This window comes from Arachis ipaensis, chromosome B4 (assembly GCF_059453495.1).
Source record: "Arachis ipaensis isolate K30076 ecotype BB chromosome B4, ASM5945349v1, whole genome shotgun sequence".
NCBI lineage: Eukaryota > Viridiplantae > Streptophyta > Magnoliopsida > Fabales > Fabaceae > Arachis > Arachis ipaensis.
In genome coordinates, this window is record NC_142439.1 from 5,870,429 (window position 1) to 5,889,503 (window position 19,075).

The 19,075-nt window shown below is 31.9% G+C and overlaps 2 protein-coding genes across 3 annotated transcripts; one reads left to right on the forward strand and one right to left on the reverse strand.

The window, feature by feature from the left end:
- Positions 1-1,271: 1,271 nt before the first annotated feature.
- On the reverse strand, positions 1,272-6,013 carry APL1 (ADP glucose pyrophosphorylase large subunit 1). Of its 2 annotated transcripts, none has more exons than XM_016341947.3 (15): positions 5,567-6,013; positions 5,112-5,225; positions 4,801-4,974; positions 4,578-4,670; positions 4,305-4,388; positions 4,150-4,205; positions 3,550-3,643; positions 3,361-3,473; positions 3,165-3,237; positions 2,788-2,868; positions 2,595-2,681; positions 2,357-2,461; positions 2,103-2,209; positions 1,873-1,933; positions 1,272-1,459 (listed from the first exon to the last, which is right to left on the reverse strand). In XM_016341947.3, the coding sequence occupies exons 1-15, from the start codon at positions 5,819-5,821 to the stop codon at positions 1,358-1,360; spliced, it is 1,599 nt and encodes a 532-aa protein (XP_016197433.2). In that variant the 5' UTR covers positions 5,822-6,013; the 3' UTR covers positions 1,272-1,357. The 2 variants fall into 2 exon arrangements, with proteins under 2 accessions (XP_016197433.2, XP_088341296.1); XM_088485170.1 differs by having other exon boundaries at positions 2,103-2,202; positions 2,353-2,461.
- Positions 6,014-8,186: 2,173 nt separating this feature from the next.
- Positions 8,187-10,796, forward strand: LOC107638611 (glucose-6-phosphate/phosphate translocator 2, chloroplastic). The gene is made up of 5 exons (XM_016341955.3): positions 8,187-8,972; positions 9,287-9,512; positions 9,588-9,810; positions 10,099-10,312; positions 10,526-10,796. Exons 1-5 carry the CDS (start codon positions 8,493-8,495, stop codon positions 10,535-10,537), a joined length of 1,155 nt encoding a protein of 384 aa, XP_016197441.1. The 5' UTR covers positions 8,187-8,492; the 3' UTR covers positions 10,538-10,796.
- Positions 10,797-19,075: the final 8,279 nt, after the last annotated feature.

Below are 19,075 nucleotides of genomic sequence, written 5' to 3' on the forward strand. Positions count from 1 at the left end.
TCCTCATGAAACTTGACCTCCGGAAAAAGTTATTTGTCTGGCATTAACTTCAGAAAAGGAGCTTAGAAATATTTTTGAATTACAACGTATGTCCCTTCCCTCTACTCTAAATGGTTTTTGGAATCCCCCATCCATTGGTACTTTTAAGATTAATTGTGATGCTAGTTATTTTGGTTCGGGTGATAGTGTTGGTTTTGCTTGTGTTATTAGAGATTGTAATGGGAGCTGGCAAAGGGGGTGTTTGGGAATGATTGAGAGTAATAGTATTCTTCAAAGAGAATTGTTTGCTATTTGGAGAGGATATCTCTTAGCTTGGGATGTGGGTCAACGAGATGTTATTTGTGAGACGGATTGTGTGGAAGCATTTAATCTTGTTACTCAAGATGGTTTTGGGTTTATTGATCCACTGGTGCTCAAAATAAGAGATATCATGCATTGGAATTGGCGTGTTGACTTTGTTTGATTATGAGAGATGCAAACACGGTGGCAGATACTATGGCAAAGATGGCGATGAAGTTACAACTTTCGCATGTGGAGCTTCTTTCACCTTGGGAGGAGTTTAAGAGTAGTCTTAAACGGGACTGTCCCTCTATTTAAGCAGTTCCTTATTTTGTTTCTTTTGTTTTTCTTTGTTTAATTTATTTCAGTCACAAAAAAAAAAGTTGTTAAATAATAATAATAATAATAATAATAATAATAATATCTTAGTTAATTAAGTTGTTAAATAATAATAATAATAATAATAATAATAAGCAGCTTGATTTCTGGATTTCTTTTTACCCTTTTCTGCTTAACATTATGTGCTACAAACCTACCTACGACTACGATACGAATACGATTGCCTTCTATTTTGTACTACTACGATTTGTTTTCTGTAGTTGTCTTCTCCTTTTATTGCTTCTCGTATCCATCGCTATTTTCAATTATCAGTCATTAAAAAAAGATATGATTGATCTAAGAAGCTGTAGTGCTGTACGGCACAATGGAGTGGGTGCACATACTAACTCATACGTGTCGGTGACAAAGGCTGAGATCTTATGATTTAGAAGGTCTGAGAATTCTTTTTTCTATTTTTAGATTTTAAATCTAGAGAACCAAGAAAATTTATTATTTTGACCAACTACATTATAAGAAATATAAAGTATTTTTATTGGTAAACTATTTTTATGAATATTTATTATTCACCCACAAATTATTTTTTTCTGCTATACGTTATTATAAAAAATTCTGTATTAATAAATGAGTGTTTCTAAAGCTGGCCGGTCATACTGATTCCAAAAGTGTAGTTTATTTATTTATCTTGTCCATTCATGTCACAATCAAAAAGGTCAAACAAACAAATGGTGGGTGAAGTAGTCTATATCATGAACCCATCTTTAATTACTGAGTTTTTCGATACTATGGTTATTCCAGAACGGATGTAGAAACCTTCTGAAGATCTATCAGCCTCTTGTACCCCCTGCATTTAGTTCGTGCAAATCCAAGTTTAGTACGTACTTATATTTTCACAATATAATGTAAAATCATTATCTCACATTACAACATATCATGTCATTGTGTTCCATGCTGATATTTCAATGCCTAAAGTCTACTTAGGTGCCTATTGATAAACAACTTTGTTTCTGTCTTCACAAATCTTGTAGAAAGATAAGTATCTACATGTGCAGTGAGGAATGAGTAATGTAAAAGTGTTGGTGAAAATTTTATGGTCGGTAACAGAGAATTTGAAGATTGTTGTGTGCATAAACTTATGAGAATATATCACTATCGCCATTGCCAATAAAGAAAGTTAGGGTATCATTTATTGGTAGCCGGTGCATAACCTAATATTGTGGTCCTAATCAGATACTATTTTAAACGGAAGAGTGGTACCTCTGAGTTTGCAATTATAACGTTCTTTCCAATTCTAGCATTTTTGTCAATAATGCAGTCCCTGCATATGCAAGAAGTGAGGATCAGCACCAAGAGAAAATAAACACTTTATTCGCTTTAAAAAAAAAACTATCAATTTATACAAATTAAAAGTTAATGGCTTTTCAGAATTTTGTTTAAATTAACAATTATATATGTATATATATGAAAATGAGAGCTGGAATTTGTACTTAATCTTTGTATTTTCTCCTATTCCTACGGGAACTTTTCCCTCAGCTAACAATTTTGCCACCTCAGCCTCAGTTTCGAAATAATCAGCACCTAGCATTACTGTATCCTGCATATATAAATGTGTAACAGAAAGCTGTATGAGAACACTAAATACACACATCAAAATATGAGAAAAGAGTATGTGTGTTAATGAACAAGGAATGTATCTATGTATGTATGTACATGCTTAGTTAAAAAGAATTAGTGCACCAACCTTTAAGTGAACATTTGAGTTTATTCTGGATCTGATTCCAACTACGCTATGCTCTATAAAGGAATTGGTCAAGAAGCATCCATGTGATACTATTGAGTCAACAATCTGCATAAGGAATAACAATGTTTTAGTCTAATTAAACAATCGAACACACACTTAAGCCAGTGATATATATGACTTTTGATACTTAGTTATTAAAATACTACCAAGTTAGTATTATTTTTTTTTCTATACTAACCTTGCTATTGTCAATATTTGATGGTGGTAAGTTTCTCCTTGATGTATACATTGGTTTTCCTGCTTCGTAAAAGCTAAACCTGGATGGCTGAATTTACAAATGTAAGGTGACTGATCTTAAATCCTAATCAATGGAAATTAGGAAATGAAGTATTTTTGGTAGGAAACAAAAATATAATTGTAAAAATTCTTACATTTTCGGTGAGGGCTAAATTTGCCTCAAAGAATGACTTGATTGTCCCTATATCCTCCCAATAGTCATTGAAGAGAAAAGCCTGCAAACATATAAGTTATTGCTTTAAGAATTTGTAACATTAGAATAGAGACATGCACATTTTGGCTCTGTCCAATGAAGAGTTGTTTAATCATAGTTACTAGAAAGTTAGGTTCACGGTTGGTTCTGGTATTGGTATGCATTCGTTATTTTCTATGATTGGATTACGAGTATTTATTTGGAGATAATTCAATCAGTTAGGTTCATGGTACATAGATGGAGAAGCAGAGGAACCATGTGTATAATACTTTATTACTAATAGTGAAACCATAAGCAATAATGAATTTCCAGACATACCTTAATGCAAAATTCACTAGCACAAGCAGGAATGACTTCTGATCCAAAGTCATTTGCAGTTGGAAAGCGCCATCTGAATGAAATAAAGTTTGTTAAAATTAATTAGCATGCTATATTTGAAACAAGCAATTTATTGTCATGTTATATGTCATTATTGAACTTCACATTACAAGATATAAGTTAAAATTAGCAGTACCTTAATAGATTAAGAAGTAAGTCCTTCTTGAACACATACACTCCCATGGAAGCAATGTATGGTTTCTTTTCAGCCTCTTCCCGTGAAAGTCCCAAGAGTGTTGTATCTACTTGCTAAATTATGTAGCAGCATTAGAGGGAACCAATATCCTGAAACTTGATATTAACAAGCATGAGTTGTGCTTTTTACCATTGCTTTCAGGTCTTCTCCTTTAGGCTTCTCACTGAATGAAATCACCCTTCCTTTTTTGTCTGTCTTCATTAGACCAAAATCTGAGGCACGGCTACATGAACACACCATAGGATTTTATTATAGTATTTAAAGGGGAAAGAATTATGAATAGACATGACGAAAAGAAAAGCACACAGTTGATTCAACTGCATGGGCAGCAACAAAAGCTCAGTGTTATTATCTTGATAAAATAAAATATGGCCCAATGGTATGTTAACCTATTAGTTTACTACAGAAATGAGACTTTAAAAGTTTAGGCACTTGAGAGCAAACCAAAAAAAGGGGGAGAATCAGTGATCTTCCATAAAAGGATACTGCTATTTTATGATTCTACTTGGGTGTAAACTTGCACAGACTAATTACAATACTTGATTACCTAATTCACTATATATTAGCAAATAAAGATCTTTAACTTAAGGTAAGTTTTCATATTATGAGAAATAACTTCTGTATTCATTCTTTTTTCAAACCCTTAGCCAATTCACTCACTTCTACAGTTGGATTGAGTGGAAGCAGTGTACCTTTATAAAAAGCAAATGTATTGGAGAGGAAACCTACCTTTCATCAACTGGAAGACAAGAAAGTGTGATATCAGCTTTGCTCTCCCGGTGAACCTGAAGTGTACAAAGAATATGAAGTCATTTTAATTCTTTAAAATACAAATTGAATTGGGAGTTGAAATCTTAGATACAATGATGCTGATGATGACTTACTTGAATCAAATCCATGTAGTTCATTCTATACAGGTGATCCCCGGAAAGAATCAATACATCCTCAATGTTCCTTGCTCTTGGATCCTACAACAAATAAACATTGTCATTAATTAAAAAATGGAACTAACAATACTCTGTATACCATATGTCAATAGAACAATATATATAGTACAATACAAAGTTTTATAGTCTCTGTCAACAAGCAAGCAATTAGACTATATGTGTTAAGATTAATACATAAAATAAAGGACATGATATGAAATAGCTTAGCACCTCAAATAGCCAATGGAACTGCCTTACAGCATCAGCAGTACCCTGAAACCAACTTTGACCCTCCTGGCCTGGAACTTGAGTGGCTGCAAGAACCTGAAAACAGAACAAGTGCTCCCTTCATTTGCTAATTAATCTATTAATTTGTTTAAAGAGCATAAGATATTAAACACCCCCTGAGTAAATACACGCAATACAATAGGTGTCTAATTAACTCATCATATACCTCGACATAGCCATCTCCAAAGGTGAGTACTCCACCAGGGCTATAAGAACGTGAAATGTGCCTGTTTAGCGAGCATGAGTTAAATTGAGTCAGAATGTATATCTTGTTGATCCCACTGTTTATGCAGTTGCTCATTGGCACATCAATCAGCCTGTATGCACCTCCAATCGGAACCTATCATCATCATCATAGCAATTATCAACAACATTAACATTATGCATTTTATTAATTCAAGTACGTTTCACTAAAAAAAAATGAAATAAGGGTATGTACTAGAAAATAGAAATGCTGAAAAAGAGAGATATATCTACAGCAGGTTTGGCGCGGCGCTTTGTGAGAGGGAAGAGACGAGTTCCAGCTCCTCCACCAAGTATAATTGCCAAAACTGTCTTCGGGTCCTTGCTCTCGTAATCTAGTTCCTTCAACTGCATTAATTCCCCATTTTATCTCTTAACATAATGTATAGAAATTAAAGCAATCAACCAATATTATGTATGAACTGCTAATTAACACGGTGCATATAATTTAACATTAGCTAGTAAATAGTTATAGCGAGTATCTCAGTGAAGCTTTTTCTCTCTTTTAACCTCAACAAGATTCCAATCTTAACGACATTTTCAACTTTAATTAACAGTTAACAATAACGGGCGAAAGTTTTCTAAATGAACAATTCATGCAAATTAAATGACCTAGGATAGCCTGGAATGACGTTATGATATTCCCTTATTGTAATGGTAATAAGAATTGAAGAAATGATGAAGCTAACCTGAGCCTCCACCTCACTGATAACAGACACGATTTTACCGTTGACCCTGGAAATTTTATTGTTATTATCATCATTATTACAACGACGTCGTGGTTGATGAAGCTCAAGTCGTTTCAGCTTCTTCCCAGCCATGAATTCTCCGTTGGAAAACTTCAAGAAGTCTAGGTTCCTCCTACCACTGGCTCCGGCGGTGGCTCCACGTGACAGAGAAGCAAAGGAAGAGAATGAAATCCGGCCGCTGCCGGAGGCTGCCATTATTGCGTTTTTGGTTGATCGATCACCACTGCTAGAAGGAGAAATTAGGAACTTCAATGATAAATGTGTGTGTAATGCACTAATGCTATTAATATCTTGGATCTTCTTGAATAATTCAAGTCCCTCTTAGAGTGTGTGAAATAGAGAGAATTCAGCCATGCTATCCTAAACGCAATTGCATCCATCTATTCTGTGACATCCAAGCGCGCGCACCTTTCATTTTGATCCAATGACACTTAGGTCCCTATGGAATTGTTCTTGGATAATGGCAAAACGGGTATTGCATTCATCAATTGTCAACTAACACGTGTACGTACCGAAGGCGGGAAAATTGAACAACCTAACAAACTACTAACTAATTTCAGTTACAGCTCGTCCTCGTCATCATGGTGATGCGCGCTACTTTTGTTGAATTTATGACATATAACAGTCATGTGAAATTGTCAACATAATCACCAAATTGGTTATTGGTGAAGAAAAATGAAAAATGAAAAATGAAATAAGAATTGTGACGTGTCATTCTTTCGCATTGGTGACGATACCATATATAATAAGAGGAATGTTAGGGGCAGCAATTTTGGTATTTTGTAATTATCAATTGGCTATTAATAGTATTTTTAATTGTGTGAGATTACATCTAATGGTAAGAGATCACTCACTTTTGTTTTGATGGTTAAGTCTTAAGTGCTGGCCATAAAACACAAAAGTTGCTGGACTTTTTTATATAATAATAAATTAATAATAGTCACGTGCCGTGGGAATACACTCGTTCTAAATTGTGATTTTGTTCACCTTCCCTAATTAAGTTGCAGTAACAACTTGTTAATAAGTCTGAAAATTGAAAAGTATACGATAGGGTCCCCTGGTGCATGTGAGCGGTCACAATTCAGTTCTCAAATTGTCCTTATTTAACCAAGTTGTATAACACTAGAGAACTAATAGAGAATAATTTATTCATGTATAATAATAAATATAAAATTAATTAAACAGCATGCAATGGTGGTGTTGTTCAGAGTGTCGTTTTTTGAAGAGCATGATTGCATGAAAGGAAGTGAGAATGGAATTAACGGTGCAGAATTGTTAGTAGCTGCAAGGGGAGCTGAATTATTGCTGCATGCAGAGCTGATCATCATTTTGGTGGGATCCATGATAACGACATGTCTATAATCAATGAACCCCCTTCTTCATTTCTCACCGTTAATTAATCCGCATTCCTTTTTTCCAAGTCCCAATTTTACTTTGATTATATTATTAATAAAATTTAATTATAAATATAAATTGGAAGTTATTTCTAGTTTTAGATTAAATTTTAGCTCATGAAAAAGATTAATGGGATGTTTAATAGGCTTAGGAGCAGCTTTTAGATGGAAAATGTTTTACATGTGTGTGTTGTTCTTTAGAAGCCGTCGCAGTGACGCCGGTTTTGAAAGTTCAACTAATAGCATTTCCAAAATATTGTTCAATCAATGAAAAAACAATTTAGCAGTAATTTGTCTGCATTTTGAATTTTTCATATACACTGAATATTAGATAATTTATTAATAAATAAGACTATATTTGATTATAGAGATAGGATACTTCTGAGACAGGAACACATAATTTATTAATAAATAAGACTATATTTGATTATAGAGACAGGATACTTCTGAGACAGGAACACAGAGATATAAAATTGTGTTTGACAGGGAAGATATGAATAGAGATAATATATCCAGAGACACTGAATTAGTGTATTTTGTGTTTATCCTGATAAGAAGGACACCAAAACACTAACAAAGGACCCAACTTATTTTTTATTTTTTTTTTAATTATTCTTGTTAATTTGTCATACTTATATTTTTTATTATATTTTTCATCTCAAATTTTTTGAATAAAAAAATAAAAATAAATTAGATTTTCATAATTTGTTCTAGTTTATTACCAAACTGATACAAGAACACAAAAATTTGTGTCTCTGTCAATCAATGTCTTGTCCTATCCTGTTCTTAATGTCTTGTCTTATCCTGTTCTTAGAAACAAACGCAACCTAAGTGACAGAGCGGAATTCTTAAATCACCGGTATATTCAAAATTTTTTAATTCATAAAGCTATTAGTTCAAATAAAAAATATTTTTAATCGATCAAGATTAATCATGAGTTATGAGATGATATATCAAGTGAGATGACATCTTTTTAAAAAAAAAAAATAAGATAAGCAAATACTATTTTCCTTTTGTGCGGATAAACAAATCATTAAAAATTAGATAAAACAAAAATAAAAATTCTAAGAAAATATTAATTGTTACAATATTCAAATTTTAAATATTTTAACTTTCCTAATTCCTATCACATTTTATACCAATATCTTTAGCAAGCAGTTAGGATAATTGTCCATAATATTATTTCAAACTAAGATATACGCTTTCCTTTCGAGTGCTGATTTTTTATTTCAAATTAAATATGTGGTTCAATTATTGAGATACTTCACCAAAGTTTCAGTTAAAAAAAATCTCATAAGATTTTTATCTTTTATTTTTATTTATTTCTTCAGTTAAAGATTTTCCGCGATAATCCAACTATATATATAATAGTGTCCCCTGCTTCCTCTTCATAAACCGTTCTCAGATTCTTCTCTCGTGGTGTTGTTAATTATTCACAGAAACATTTAGTTTAAGATCAGAAAATAATAACAATGATGATGTCTTCAGTGAAGTTAACAGCGTCATCACCTTTCTCTTCTGCTTTCAGAAGCAGAAAGAATAACAAGCTTCCTAATCTCCAAACAAGGTCTCAACTTTCCACATTACCCACCATTCAAATCGCAAAACAAAACTTGGGTCACTCTCCATTCTTCACCCACAAGCCTCTCCACCTATCATCCAGCATTGTGTGCCAGGCCTATGAAGCTGACAGGTCAAGGCCATTGGAGATTGAGATTCCTGATGAAGAGGTTGCTAAGAAGCTCAAGATGGGACTCTACTTTGCTTCATGGTGGTCTCTTAATGTGGTCTTCAACATATATAACAAGAAGGTCCTCAACGTTTTTCCTTATCCATGGCTTACCTCAACTCTCTCCCTGGCTGCTGGCTCCCTCATCATGTTGATTTCGTGGGCCACAAAGGTTGCTGAACCACCTAAAGTCAACTTGGACTTCTGGAAGGCCCTTCTTCCTGTAAGAATATTCTCATTCCTTTGAAACATGTTTCTTGAAATTGTATAAAGTATTAAACCATTCTTTTACCTTAATCCATGACAAAAATAAAAGAGTTGGCCCAAAATATATAAATTCAATATTAATTTTAACTTTTATCATTTTATCTTATTTTTATGTTATCTTCTTATTTTATCTTTTCTTTTATCTTTTATAAATAATACTCAATATATATTTAGTTTTACTTTCATAATTCAATCAATCAAAAAATACATAACAAAGCATTCTTTATCTTTGCGTGCTTTTGATGTACTCTTTTAATTTTATTATTGCAGGTTGCAGTGGCACACACAATTGGGCATGTAGCAGCAACAGTGAGCATGTCAAAAGTTGCTGTTTCATTCACTCACATAATCAAGAGTGGAGAGCCTGCTTTCAGTGTCTTGGTGTCAAGGTTCTTGCTCGGAGAAGCATTCCCTTTGCCGGTTTACCTCTCATTGCTGCCAATCATAGGTGGTTGCGCACTCTCCGCAGTAACGGAGCTCAATTTCAATATGATTGGTAAGACTAAAGTTGAAAGCTTGTCATGAATTGAGTCCTGATTATTAATGTGTGTTTGTTTGATGGTACCTGCAGGGTTTATGGGGGCCATGATATCAAACATGGCATTTGTGTTTAGGAATATATTCTCAAAGAAAGGGATGAAGGGCATGTCTGTTAGCGGAATGAACTACTATGCTTGCCTTTCAATCTTGTCTCTATTGATCCTAACACCTTTCGCCATTGCTGTTGAGGGCCCCAAGCTCTGGGCTGCTGGCTGGCAAAAAGCTCTCTCTCAGATTGGTCCCAACTTTATATGGTAACTAACACTCTTATGTTACTTCTGTTGTTTTCATTGATAGTCGAAACTGTTAGATTGTAATTTAGTCAAAACATGTCAAATCATTAGATAATTTTTAACTATTAATTTTATATAAAGACAATTACGTGTAAGTCTCTGTCTTATTTTGTTCCTATGTAAGATTCTTTGTTTAATTTAAGACTATATGAACCAATTTGTACAACCAAAGTGAATGAACTTTGTTAATTATCATTCAAATGATTTGATTAATTAGCTAACAGGAGAGAGTTGTGAATTTTGATGCAGGTGGGTAGCAGCTCAAAGTGTGTTCTACCACTTGTATAATCAAGTGTCATACATGTCCCTTGATCAAATTTCACCCTTAACATTTAGCATTGGAAACACAATGAAGAGAATCTCTGTGATTGTCTCTTCCATCATTATCTTCCACACGCCAGTTCAGCCCATCAATGCACTTGGTGCTGCCATTGCAATTCTTGGCACCTTCCTCTATTCACAGGTCCAATTCATCCACCATCCTTTGATTTAATTTGCATCCTTATCTTCTTCTTTTTTGTTCTTTTATGTATATACATCAAGTCATCAACTACTGTTTGAGATAAACTAGCTCAAAGTCCATGTCTAGAAACAGTATATTAATCAAATAATGATACATTATTATTTACTATAACAACTGAATTGACTTTGATTTGATCTTAATTAATTTATGCAGGCTAAACAGTGAGGTGCTTCTTTTGAGCATGTTAATGTGACAAGTGAATAATGATGAATGCCGGAGCTGAAATTGTTCATTATTTATTTTAATTAAGAGAGTAAATATAGGAGTTCAATTTGGTTAATTTCTTTGAGGCTATAGTTAATAGTAGTTACTAGTTAGTATTCGAATTTTGATTAGTTTGATCTAGTTGACTATGTAAATGAGCTTTCCTTGTTTTCGTGCTAGTAATAATAATAAGGTTAAGGGTTGATTTTGCTTACGGAAACAATTTAGTGTCAACTCAAACAATATCAAGTAATTATCGATTATTAATGCGTATCATTATTATATAAAGAAAACGAATTAAAGAAAAAGCGAACTAGCTTAAATGGCATAGTATCTCTATACTTACTTAAAGATCGCATATTTCTTATGATCCTGTCTATAAACTTTTGTGACACAAAAATAAGTTGTATATTTGTTTGGAATAAATTATAAAAAATACCCTCTTATTATTAAATTGCTGAGCAAACTTCCTTTAAAATTGTTAATAACAAAAATATTTTTAAAATCGCATATAATTTGATCTGAAAATTTATGAAAATAATCAAAATATCTAAATAACTATTTAGCATAAACCAAAATTTAATCTATAAACTTTTTATCTTTAAAAATATTTTTTTTCATTTACAAAAAATTACACAAAATATTATTTATTATAAAATTACTAAATTTTAATGATCAAAATTGTATTAAAATCTTATTTCTAAAATTCTTTTTGAGAATATAGATTATGGTTGGATATTCTTATCACATTTTAAAATGTTTTAAGAATATTTTTATCGTTAACAAATTAAAAAATATCACTAATTTGATAATTAAAAGTATTTTTTATGATTTCCACTTTTTTTATTTATTTCTTTAAAATGACGTCAACATTAGAAAAAGAATGTGACAAACAGAGAAATTGTTGCATTATAATTGGTCCATTAATAATGGGCTATTATATAGGCCTTGATGTTGGAGTTTTAGGTCACAACTACTAGTCTACCACGCAATTCTTCGCTATTTAACCTCCAATTATTGTTCAGGTCCAAAAAAAAAAAAAACCTCCAATAATTGTTTTAGGAAAAAGAAAAAACACTCCAATAAATCCAGAATAATTATTTTTTATGGTTCGTTAACGACACATCTTTTGTTATAACTTTAAGGTTTACCCGTTTTAAATTTTTAATGCATGTTTTGTCTTTCCAATTTGCATGATGTTTTTTGAATATTTTATTTAAATTGAATAAACTTGTTAAGTTTATGGTTTCATCATTTCATGAGTTGCACGGTGCATTAAACAATTTAAAATAATGAGAACGGATGAAATGAAGTTTTGACTTTTGAGTGAAAAAGAAAAGATAAACAAAAAAGTTATTTGAAAATAATAAAGATGGCAAAGTATTCTATGGAACTGTCGGAGAGGTCCATTCAATAGAATTGCAAAAAAATTATGCATTCATCTCAATCTATTATTTTATATTTATTTATTTCAACAAAACAAAATTAAATTTAAAAACAAGTCTAAACTTCAAAATCCTCAGTGAGTACCAACCATGACTACCCCAATTTCGAGCGTAACGACTTCCATTCTATACAGCGGCAGTCGATGGCAAGATCACATCAACAAAGATAATCTGCGGTTTGGTTTGGGTGCGAACTATTATACATATATCAAAAAGGAATAATTAGCACTTGTTTTGGTTTTATTTTTTTCTTTTTCTTTGAGAAATTAAGTAGTATAACTAAAAATCTGAAAGGTGTTATGAATTAAATTTGTATAAATCGATCTCCTTGATTGATAGGAACAACAATGGACTGTGAAGCACATTGCTTGTCGTCAGTATGGTAGAACCTGAAATGATACGTATTCAGGGAGTATTTTTGTCATTTTAGAGTTAAAGGACAAAATGGTAATCTCGTAACGTTCAAAGATTTAAATACCAGAAGAATTGTACCATGCCGGTTTTGGACATGAAAAATATCAAGAGTCCGTCTCACGAATAATGGTACTGAAATGACGACAATTCATAAGGCCCATTAATTTAAGGCAGGACAACAAGAAGCCCAATAAAGCGTTTCAAATTCAACAAGAGGCATAATTTATTATTAATCTTTGAATTTTTTAAGCATTTATTTTAATTTCGTTTGCTTTTAGAGTTTGTTGGAAAATTTGATTTACTTATGATTTGCTTAGTATTATATTTAGAGATTTTAAATTTAAATCAAATCTGATCTAATTTAATAAGATAAAATTTTATTTAAATTAGTTATCATATCTTTAGAATTTTAAAATTTAAATCAAATAAGATCAAATCTGATTTAAATTAGTTATCTTATATTAGGAGATTTAAATTAAGTTATCTCATCTTATCTTTTAATTAGTTTGTTAGAAGCCTATTTAAATACCTTTGGTGAACATAACTTTTGATGAATAAATTTTTCAGTTGCTTTATGTAAATTTTTTTAGTGTGATTAAGTGAGGTGAGTTATTTGTTTCGCTTGTTGCATGAAGAAGATTGAAGGGTCTAACAATATGGTGATTTTATATGGTGGTTTCTTCAACTTCATTCCTCTGATCTAGGTTGTCAAGGACAAGTTCTTTGAAAGTCTAATAGGGAATCCCTTCCGATGATAAAAAATTTGAACGAAGGATAAAATGGATAAGAAAAAGATGGATAAAAGACACAATAAAAAACATAAAAAAATAGATAAATATTTTTCTACTAGATCTCTAAGAAACTTTTCTTAGCAACCTAGGTCACCGGAAAGAATTCCATACTAGACCTTCAAATAACTTATCATTGACATCTTAGATCACAGAGATGAAGTTGAAGAAACCACCACACAAAATTACTATAGTGTTGGACCCTTCAATCTTCTTCATGTAACAAGAGAAACAAATAAAAAATGTGCATAAACCAATTAAAAATTTTATTCATCAAAAGTTATGTAAATTGTCTCACCAAATGTGTTTAAATAGGTCCCTAACAAACTAGTTAAAAGATAAAATAAGATAACTTAATTTAAATCTCCTATAGTTAAGATAACTAATTTAAATCAGATTTGATTTTATTGGATTAGATCAGATTTAATTTAAATTTTAAAATCTTAAAAATATTATAACTAATTTAAATCAGATTTGATCTTATTAAATTAGATCAGATTTGATTTAAATTTAAAAGAGTCCTACTAGGAAGACAATGAAATATCTATACAATATGTACAATGGGCTATTTATTTTGCCCAATATGTATTAATAATGTAAATTAAACATTATTATCCCTAATTTCTAGTTGCTTTTTGTGATTTCTACCCCCCAATTTACTCCAAATTCTGTCACATTAACCCTTCATCACCCACCATTATCTACTCTCTAAAAAATTCCATTGTTTGTTCGGCAGAAAAACCCCCTTTCTTCGCTGCATCGCTGTGTGCGCAGCAACATGCGTTCTACCGCTCTGTTTCTGCGTGACGTGTAGCTTCTATTCCTGGCGACCGGAACTGTCGCACTCCGCCTCCTTACGCCAACGCCCTCGCCGGAAGAACCTCCGTCACTCGTCATGCAGCCGAACATCCGTGACTTGCAACTGTCAGCGTCGTCGACGTGAGTTGCAGCCCCAAATCCCGCGCTCGCATCATCCCAGCGCTGCTGCCTGACTCTTGTTGAATTACTCGAAGAATAAACATTCATGAAAACTGAGAAAGTGAACATCTAAAATCATACAAAAATGAATATCCAATGTGAACGTGTATAAATCAAAACTAGTAATCATCGTCTACAACTAAGCACCCAAGAATAACCATCCACGTTCACAGGGAAAGTGAACATCCGGCGACAGGAAGAAGGCACAAACCAGTTGTGATGGAGGTGCTGGACGTCCGGGTTGCTGCGGTGCTGCGATCTCGACTCACACAATATGCGCGTCCTCCCTACGTACGGTGGCCTGTGCGGATGACGGCGCCAGTCGGAAGAGTGTCGCCGCGATGTCCGACCGCGACTGGTAACCGTGGCGGCACTGTACCAGTTTTTGCTTCGAAAAGAGAGTGAGAGAAGAGTTTACACCGTATTGAGGGAGGGAGATAATCCTAATTTGATTCTGACGGGAATCATGATTTGATTCAAATTTTAAAGAAAAAACTACTCAAAATTAATTAATTGACATAACTATTCAAAATTAATTAATTGTCATAACTAACAAGAATCATGATTTAATTCAAATTTTAAATTGGAAACTACTCAAAATTGATTAATTGCCTCTAATTTAATTCTAATTTCAATTTAACCCCATTGTACACATTGTATAAAACATACATTGGATTCTCTCCAATGGGAAAAAAACTGGATAGTGTCCAGTGTTTGATCTCACCATTCATTGTTCTCTCTCTTATTAATTTTTGGTCCCACTTATAGAATTAAAGGTGAGAGATCACACTTTATTTTCTCCAGTAAAAAAAATGGAGAGGATCCATTTCCTCCTCATACTTTTCTAATTTAAAATCCTTAAAATTACTATTAAGCAAATCAGAAGTAAATCAAATCTTTTAACAAACTCTAACAGAAGAAAAATTAAAATAAATGTCTAAAAAATTAAAAATTAATAATAAATTATGTCTCCCATTGAATTTAAAAAGTTTTATCGGACTTCTTATCCTGCCTTAGCCCAATAAATCTTATGAATTGTCGTCATTTCAATACCACTTTTCTTGAGACAGACTCTTGATATTCTTGATATCCAAGACTGGCATGGTACAATTATTCTAATATTCAAATCTTTGAACGTGACGAAATTATTATTCTATTCCCTTAACTCTAAAATGACAAAAATGCTCCCTAAAACTAAGTAGTAATTCCAATTCAATCTTCATTAGGGCCTCTTCCTTTCTTCTTCTTTCTTCTTTTTTTTAGTTGTTGTTATTTTACGTATTTGTGACTTGGAGGTTGGAACATGAGAAGGAGGCTTGGCGAAGCTGAGATCCATATAGGGAGGGTCAATTAAGTTGACATATGTACATTTTGCACTTAAAATGCTTGAAAGCAGGTTTTGGTGATTCTGACACTATGCTTAGATCAAATTATTATTCTATGGGACTGATAGCTTCTCAGATGTCATATCTATAGAGTGTTTTGAGGTTTGTGTTTGTTTTACAAATATAAAAGATTTTGTTAAAAATGTATAAATATATTAATAAATTAAGATAAATTTATAAATATTTTTGACAGTTCCATTGAATAGAATTTTATGCATGAATTCCATCAAATACTTTGTCAATAAAGATATATATTGGGAGATTGAAGATTTGATGAAGAGAGAAATTTTTTTTTTGTCATTTTTGGTAGGGGTGGTAACGGGACGGGTAGGGACGGATTTTTGCTCTACCCGACCCGTCCCGCCAAACAAAAACCCGCATTGAACCCGCTTCGCCTCTACCCGTGGATAGTAAAATGTTAAACCCTAACCCGTCCTGTCCTTACCCGCCCCTATAATTATTAAATCTAATAAATAAAATAAAATTTTAAATATTATATAACCATTATTTATATACATAACATAAATTAAAATAAAAATTTAAATATAATATAATATTATTAATCATTTTACTAATTATTTTATATATATTACATATATTATCTATTAAAAATATATATATTTATATATATATTATATATACCAGGACAGGCAAGGGCGGGTTTAACCTGAATCCGACCCCGTCCCGCCCCGTTAAAACCCGCCCCGGTGCGGGGGCGGATAATTACCCGTTCCGAACGGGTAGGGGCGGTGTGGATACCCGCGAGTTCGGGTAGTGTTGCCCCCCCTAATTTTTGGAGAGTGGAGCTATTATTACTTTATTAATAAAGTTTGAAGCAAATAAAATATCTTTAATTTAACGAGTAATATTTATTTAATTCTGTAACAATTTATTAGTCAACGATAAATTTTTAAATAAAACTCTGTAATAAATTAGTTCTTGATTTATCGAACTAATTAGTCCTTATTTTAAAATAAAAAAAAATTCACTCAGTTCTATTATTATAGGACAACATTGCCCCCACTTATTTAGGCCATTAACTATTGGATTATCTCTTTCACATTCAGTCACATAATGCAATCTCTCTCACTATTGACATGGCCCAATTATTGCTTCTTGAATCTTGAGTCTTGACGATGATTATTTAATTTGTCTTTATTAATTGAAACAATTATAAGCAGTTCCAATTGATAATAATTGTGTGAGGAATATGCATAAATAATTATTAAATTAATTATTCATATAAAATATATTTTAAAATACATAAAATATATATTACAAATATATAATAAATACATATATTTATAGATAAATATGTAATAACTAATTTAACAATTAATTTTTAATATATACATAATATTTTTTTTTTTGTTAAAGGTAGGTTTAAATCATAGCTTTCAACAAATGAAATCTTTGGCCACTCATGATTACTTCAAATTATTTTCTCCACTACTGGGCTGATGAGACATGAGATTATTAATTACACTTTCATAATTAAGAACATTAAAAAAAAAAACGTCTTTTTCGTTAACCATAACTCTTCCATTAATTAGTGGTTAACACTTACCATTGAAGTAGTTAACACTTAACAGTATCACTGTTCGCATATGTGCATACCAAGATAAAATAGGAATTGAGGAGTGCTAGAAGCTAGGGGTGGCAACTGGGCGGGTAGGGGCGGGTTTTTGCTCTATCCGATCCCGTCCCGTCTTACAAAAAATCTGCATAAAATCTGTCTCGCTCTACCCGCGGGTAGTAAAATGTTAAATCCTAACCCGCCCCGTCCCTACCCGCCCCTATAATTATTAAATCTAACAAATAAAATAAAATTTTAAAAATTATATAACCACCATTTACATACATAACATAAATTAAAGTAAAAATTTATACATGATATAATATTATTAATCATTTTACTAATTATTTTATATATGTAACATATATTATATATTAATATATATATATTATATACCGGGGCGGGTAGGGACGGGTTTAACCTAAACTCGACCCGACCCGTCCCGTCCAAGAACCCGCCCCGTTAAAACCCGTCTCGGTGCGGGGTGGGTACCCGCGGGTTCGGGTAGTGTTGCTACCCCTACTAGAAGCCAGTAATTTTTGTAATTTGTAGCCATTAAGTAGCTATTAATGATGATTTTAATGGTGTGAGATTTCATCCAATAGTTAGGGATTACTCACTTTCTTTTGCTAGTTATATGCTGGACAGAATTTAATAAAGTTGCTAGTCTCTAGACTTTTTCAAAAATATATATATTTAATACGACATATGACAATTTCTCAACCAAATGTATAGATATACCATAATAGTTTATTGCAAGAAAATTAGATTGTTCTATTTTTACAATATTTGAACTTTTAACGTGCCAAATCCATCCTATATATATATATATATATCTGCGTGACTTCATTAGATAGTAAATTAGTAATGAGAAACATATGCTTAGATAGGAAAACAACTAACTACAGAGCTCTTCTTAAATTGAATTCATTGGTATACAGTTTAAAAAAAAAAATTGATTGAGATAGTCTCAAATGCATTACAATATACAAGTAGTATTCCTCCAAAAAAGACATTTTTTTTTAGATATTAGCCAAATTTTGGTATAATACTCAGTTAATAAATTTTATAATATTTTTTAAAATTTGTGTATTGATAATACGTCTTTAATATTATATATTTAATATTAAAAAATACCATAAAACCTAATAATTAAACGAAATATCAAATTTTGGTGAATATCTACAAACTAGATCTCTCTTTTTTCCGATCCAGTTCCTCCACCACCGCGAACCCCAGTTAGATTCAGGCATGATACACTTTTTAGTTATTGGGAGAACCCGAATACTCTCTTTCGGATCCAGGAAAGAATTCTCAAAATTTTTTTTCTTTTTGGAAGATACAGGAGCGGAACAATAAACCTATTGATATTGGCAGAATCTTTTGAATCTTTCAATGTATCATTTCTGAGTCCAATTTGCCAAACATAGATATCTGTTTAATGTAAAAAAAGAAATTAGTTCAAAAAAACTAATACTTTTAAAATAAAAGATAAAAATTCTTATTTATTCGATTGGATCATGTCATGAATTAAATTTTACTGCATATCAAACAAAATAAATGAATGTTTTTATTTGATTTGACAAATTTTGTTTTTATAAGAATTTTTTACTAAAATACAAATATTAAAAAATGTATTAAAAATTTTAATTTATTTATTCGACCTTTTTTAGTACTTTAAAATATTTAAAAATATTAAAAATATTGTACAAAAATTCAAAAAAATAAATAATTCTATTTATATATTCACTTTTTTTTAATTAACGAAGGCTTTACAAAAAAGATAAGAGCCCCAAAAGAATGCCAATGATTTTGGTTTGTCTCCCCTTGCAAGTTGGAGAATGCCAATGATTTTGGTCATTTACCTGCCCTAGATATGTCTTCATACCAACATGTCAGACAGATCTATCTGT

Coding starts and splice junctions, on each gene's coding strand:
- APL1 (XM_016341947.3), bottom strand. CDS start 5,821: ATGGCAGCCTCCGGCAGCGGCCGGATTTCATTCTCTTCCTTTGCTTCT. Junction 3,238..3,360: donor TTACTTCTTAATCTATTAAG/GTACTGCTAATT, acceptor TATTTCATTCAG/ATGGCGCTTTCCAACTGCAA. Junction 2,210..2,356: donor ACTCAAATGTTCACTTAAAG/GTTGGTGCACTA, acceptor TTATATATGCAG/GATACAGTAATGCTAGGTGC.
- LOC107638611 (XM_016341955.3), top strand. CDS start 8,493: ATGATGATGTCTTCAGTGAAGTTAACAGCGTCATCACCTTTCTCTTCT. Junction 9,513..9,587: donor GCTCAATTTCAATATGATTG/GTAAGACTAAAG, acceptor TGGTACCTGCAG/GGTTTATGGGGGCCATGATA. Junction 9,811..10,098: donor ATTGGTCCCAACTTTATATG/GTAACTAACACT, acceptor ATTTTGATGCAG/GTGGGTAGCAGCTCAAAGTG.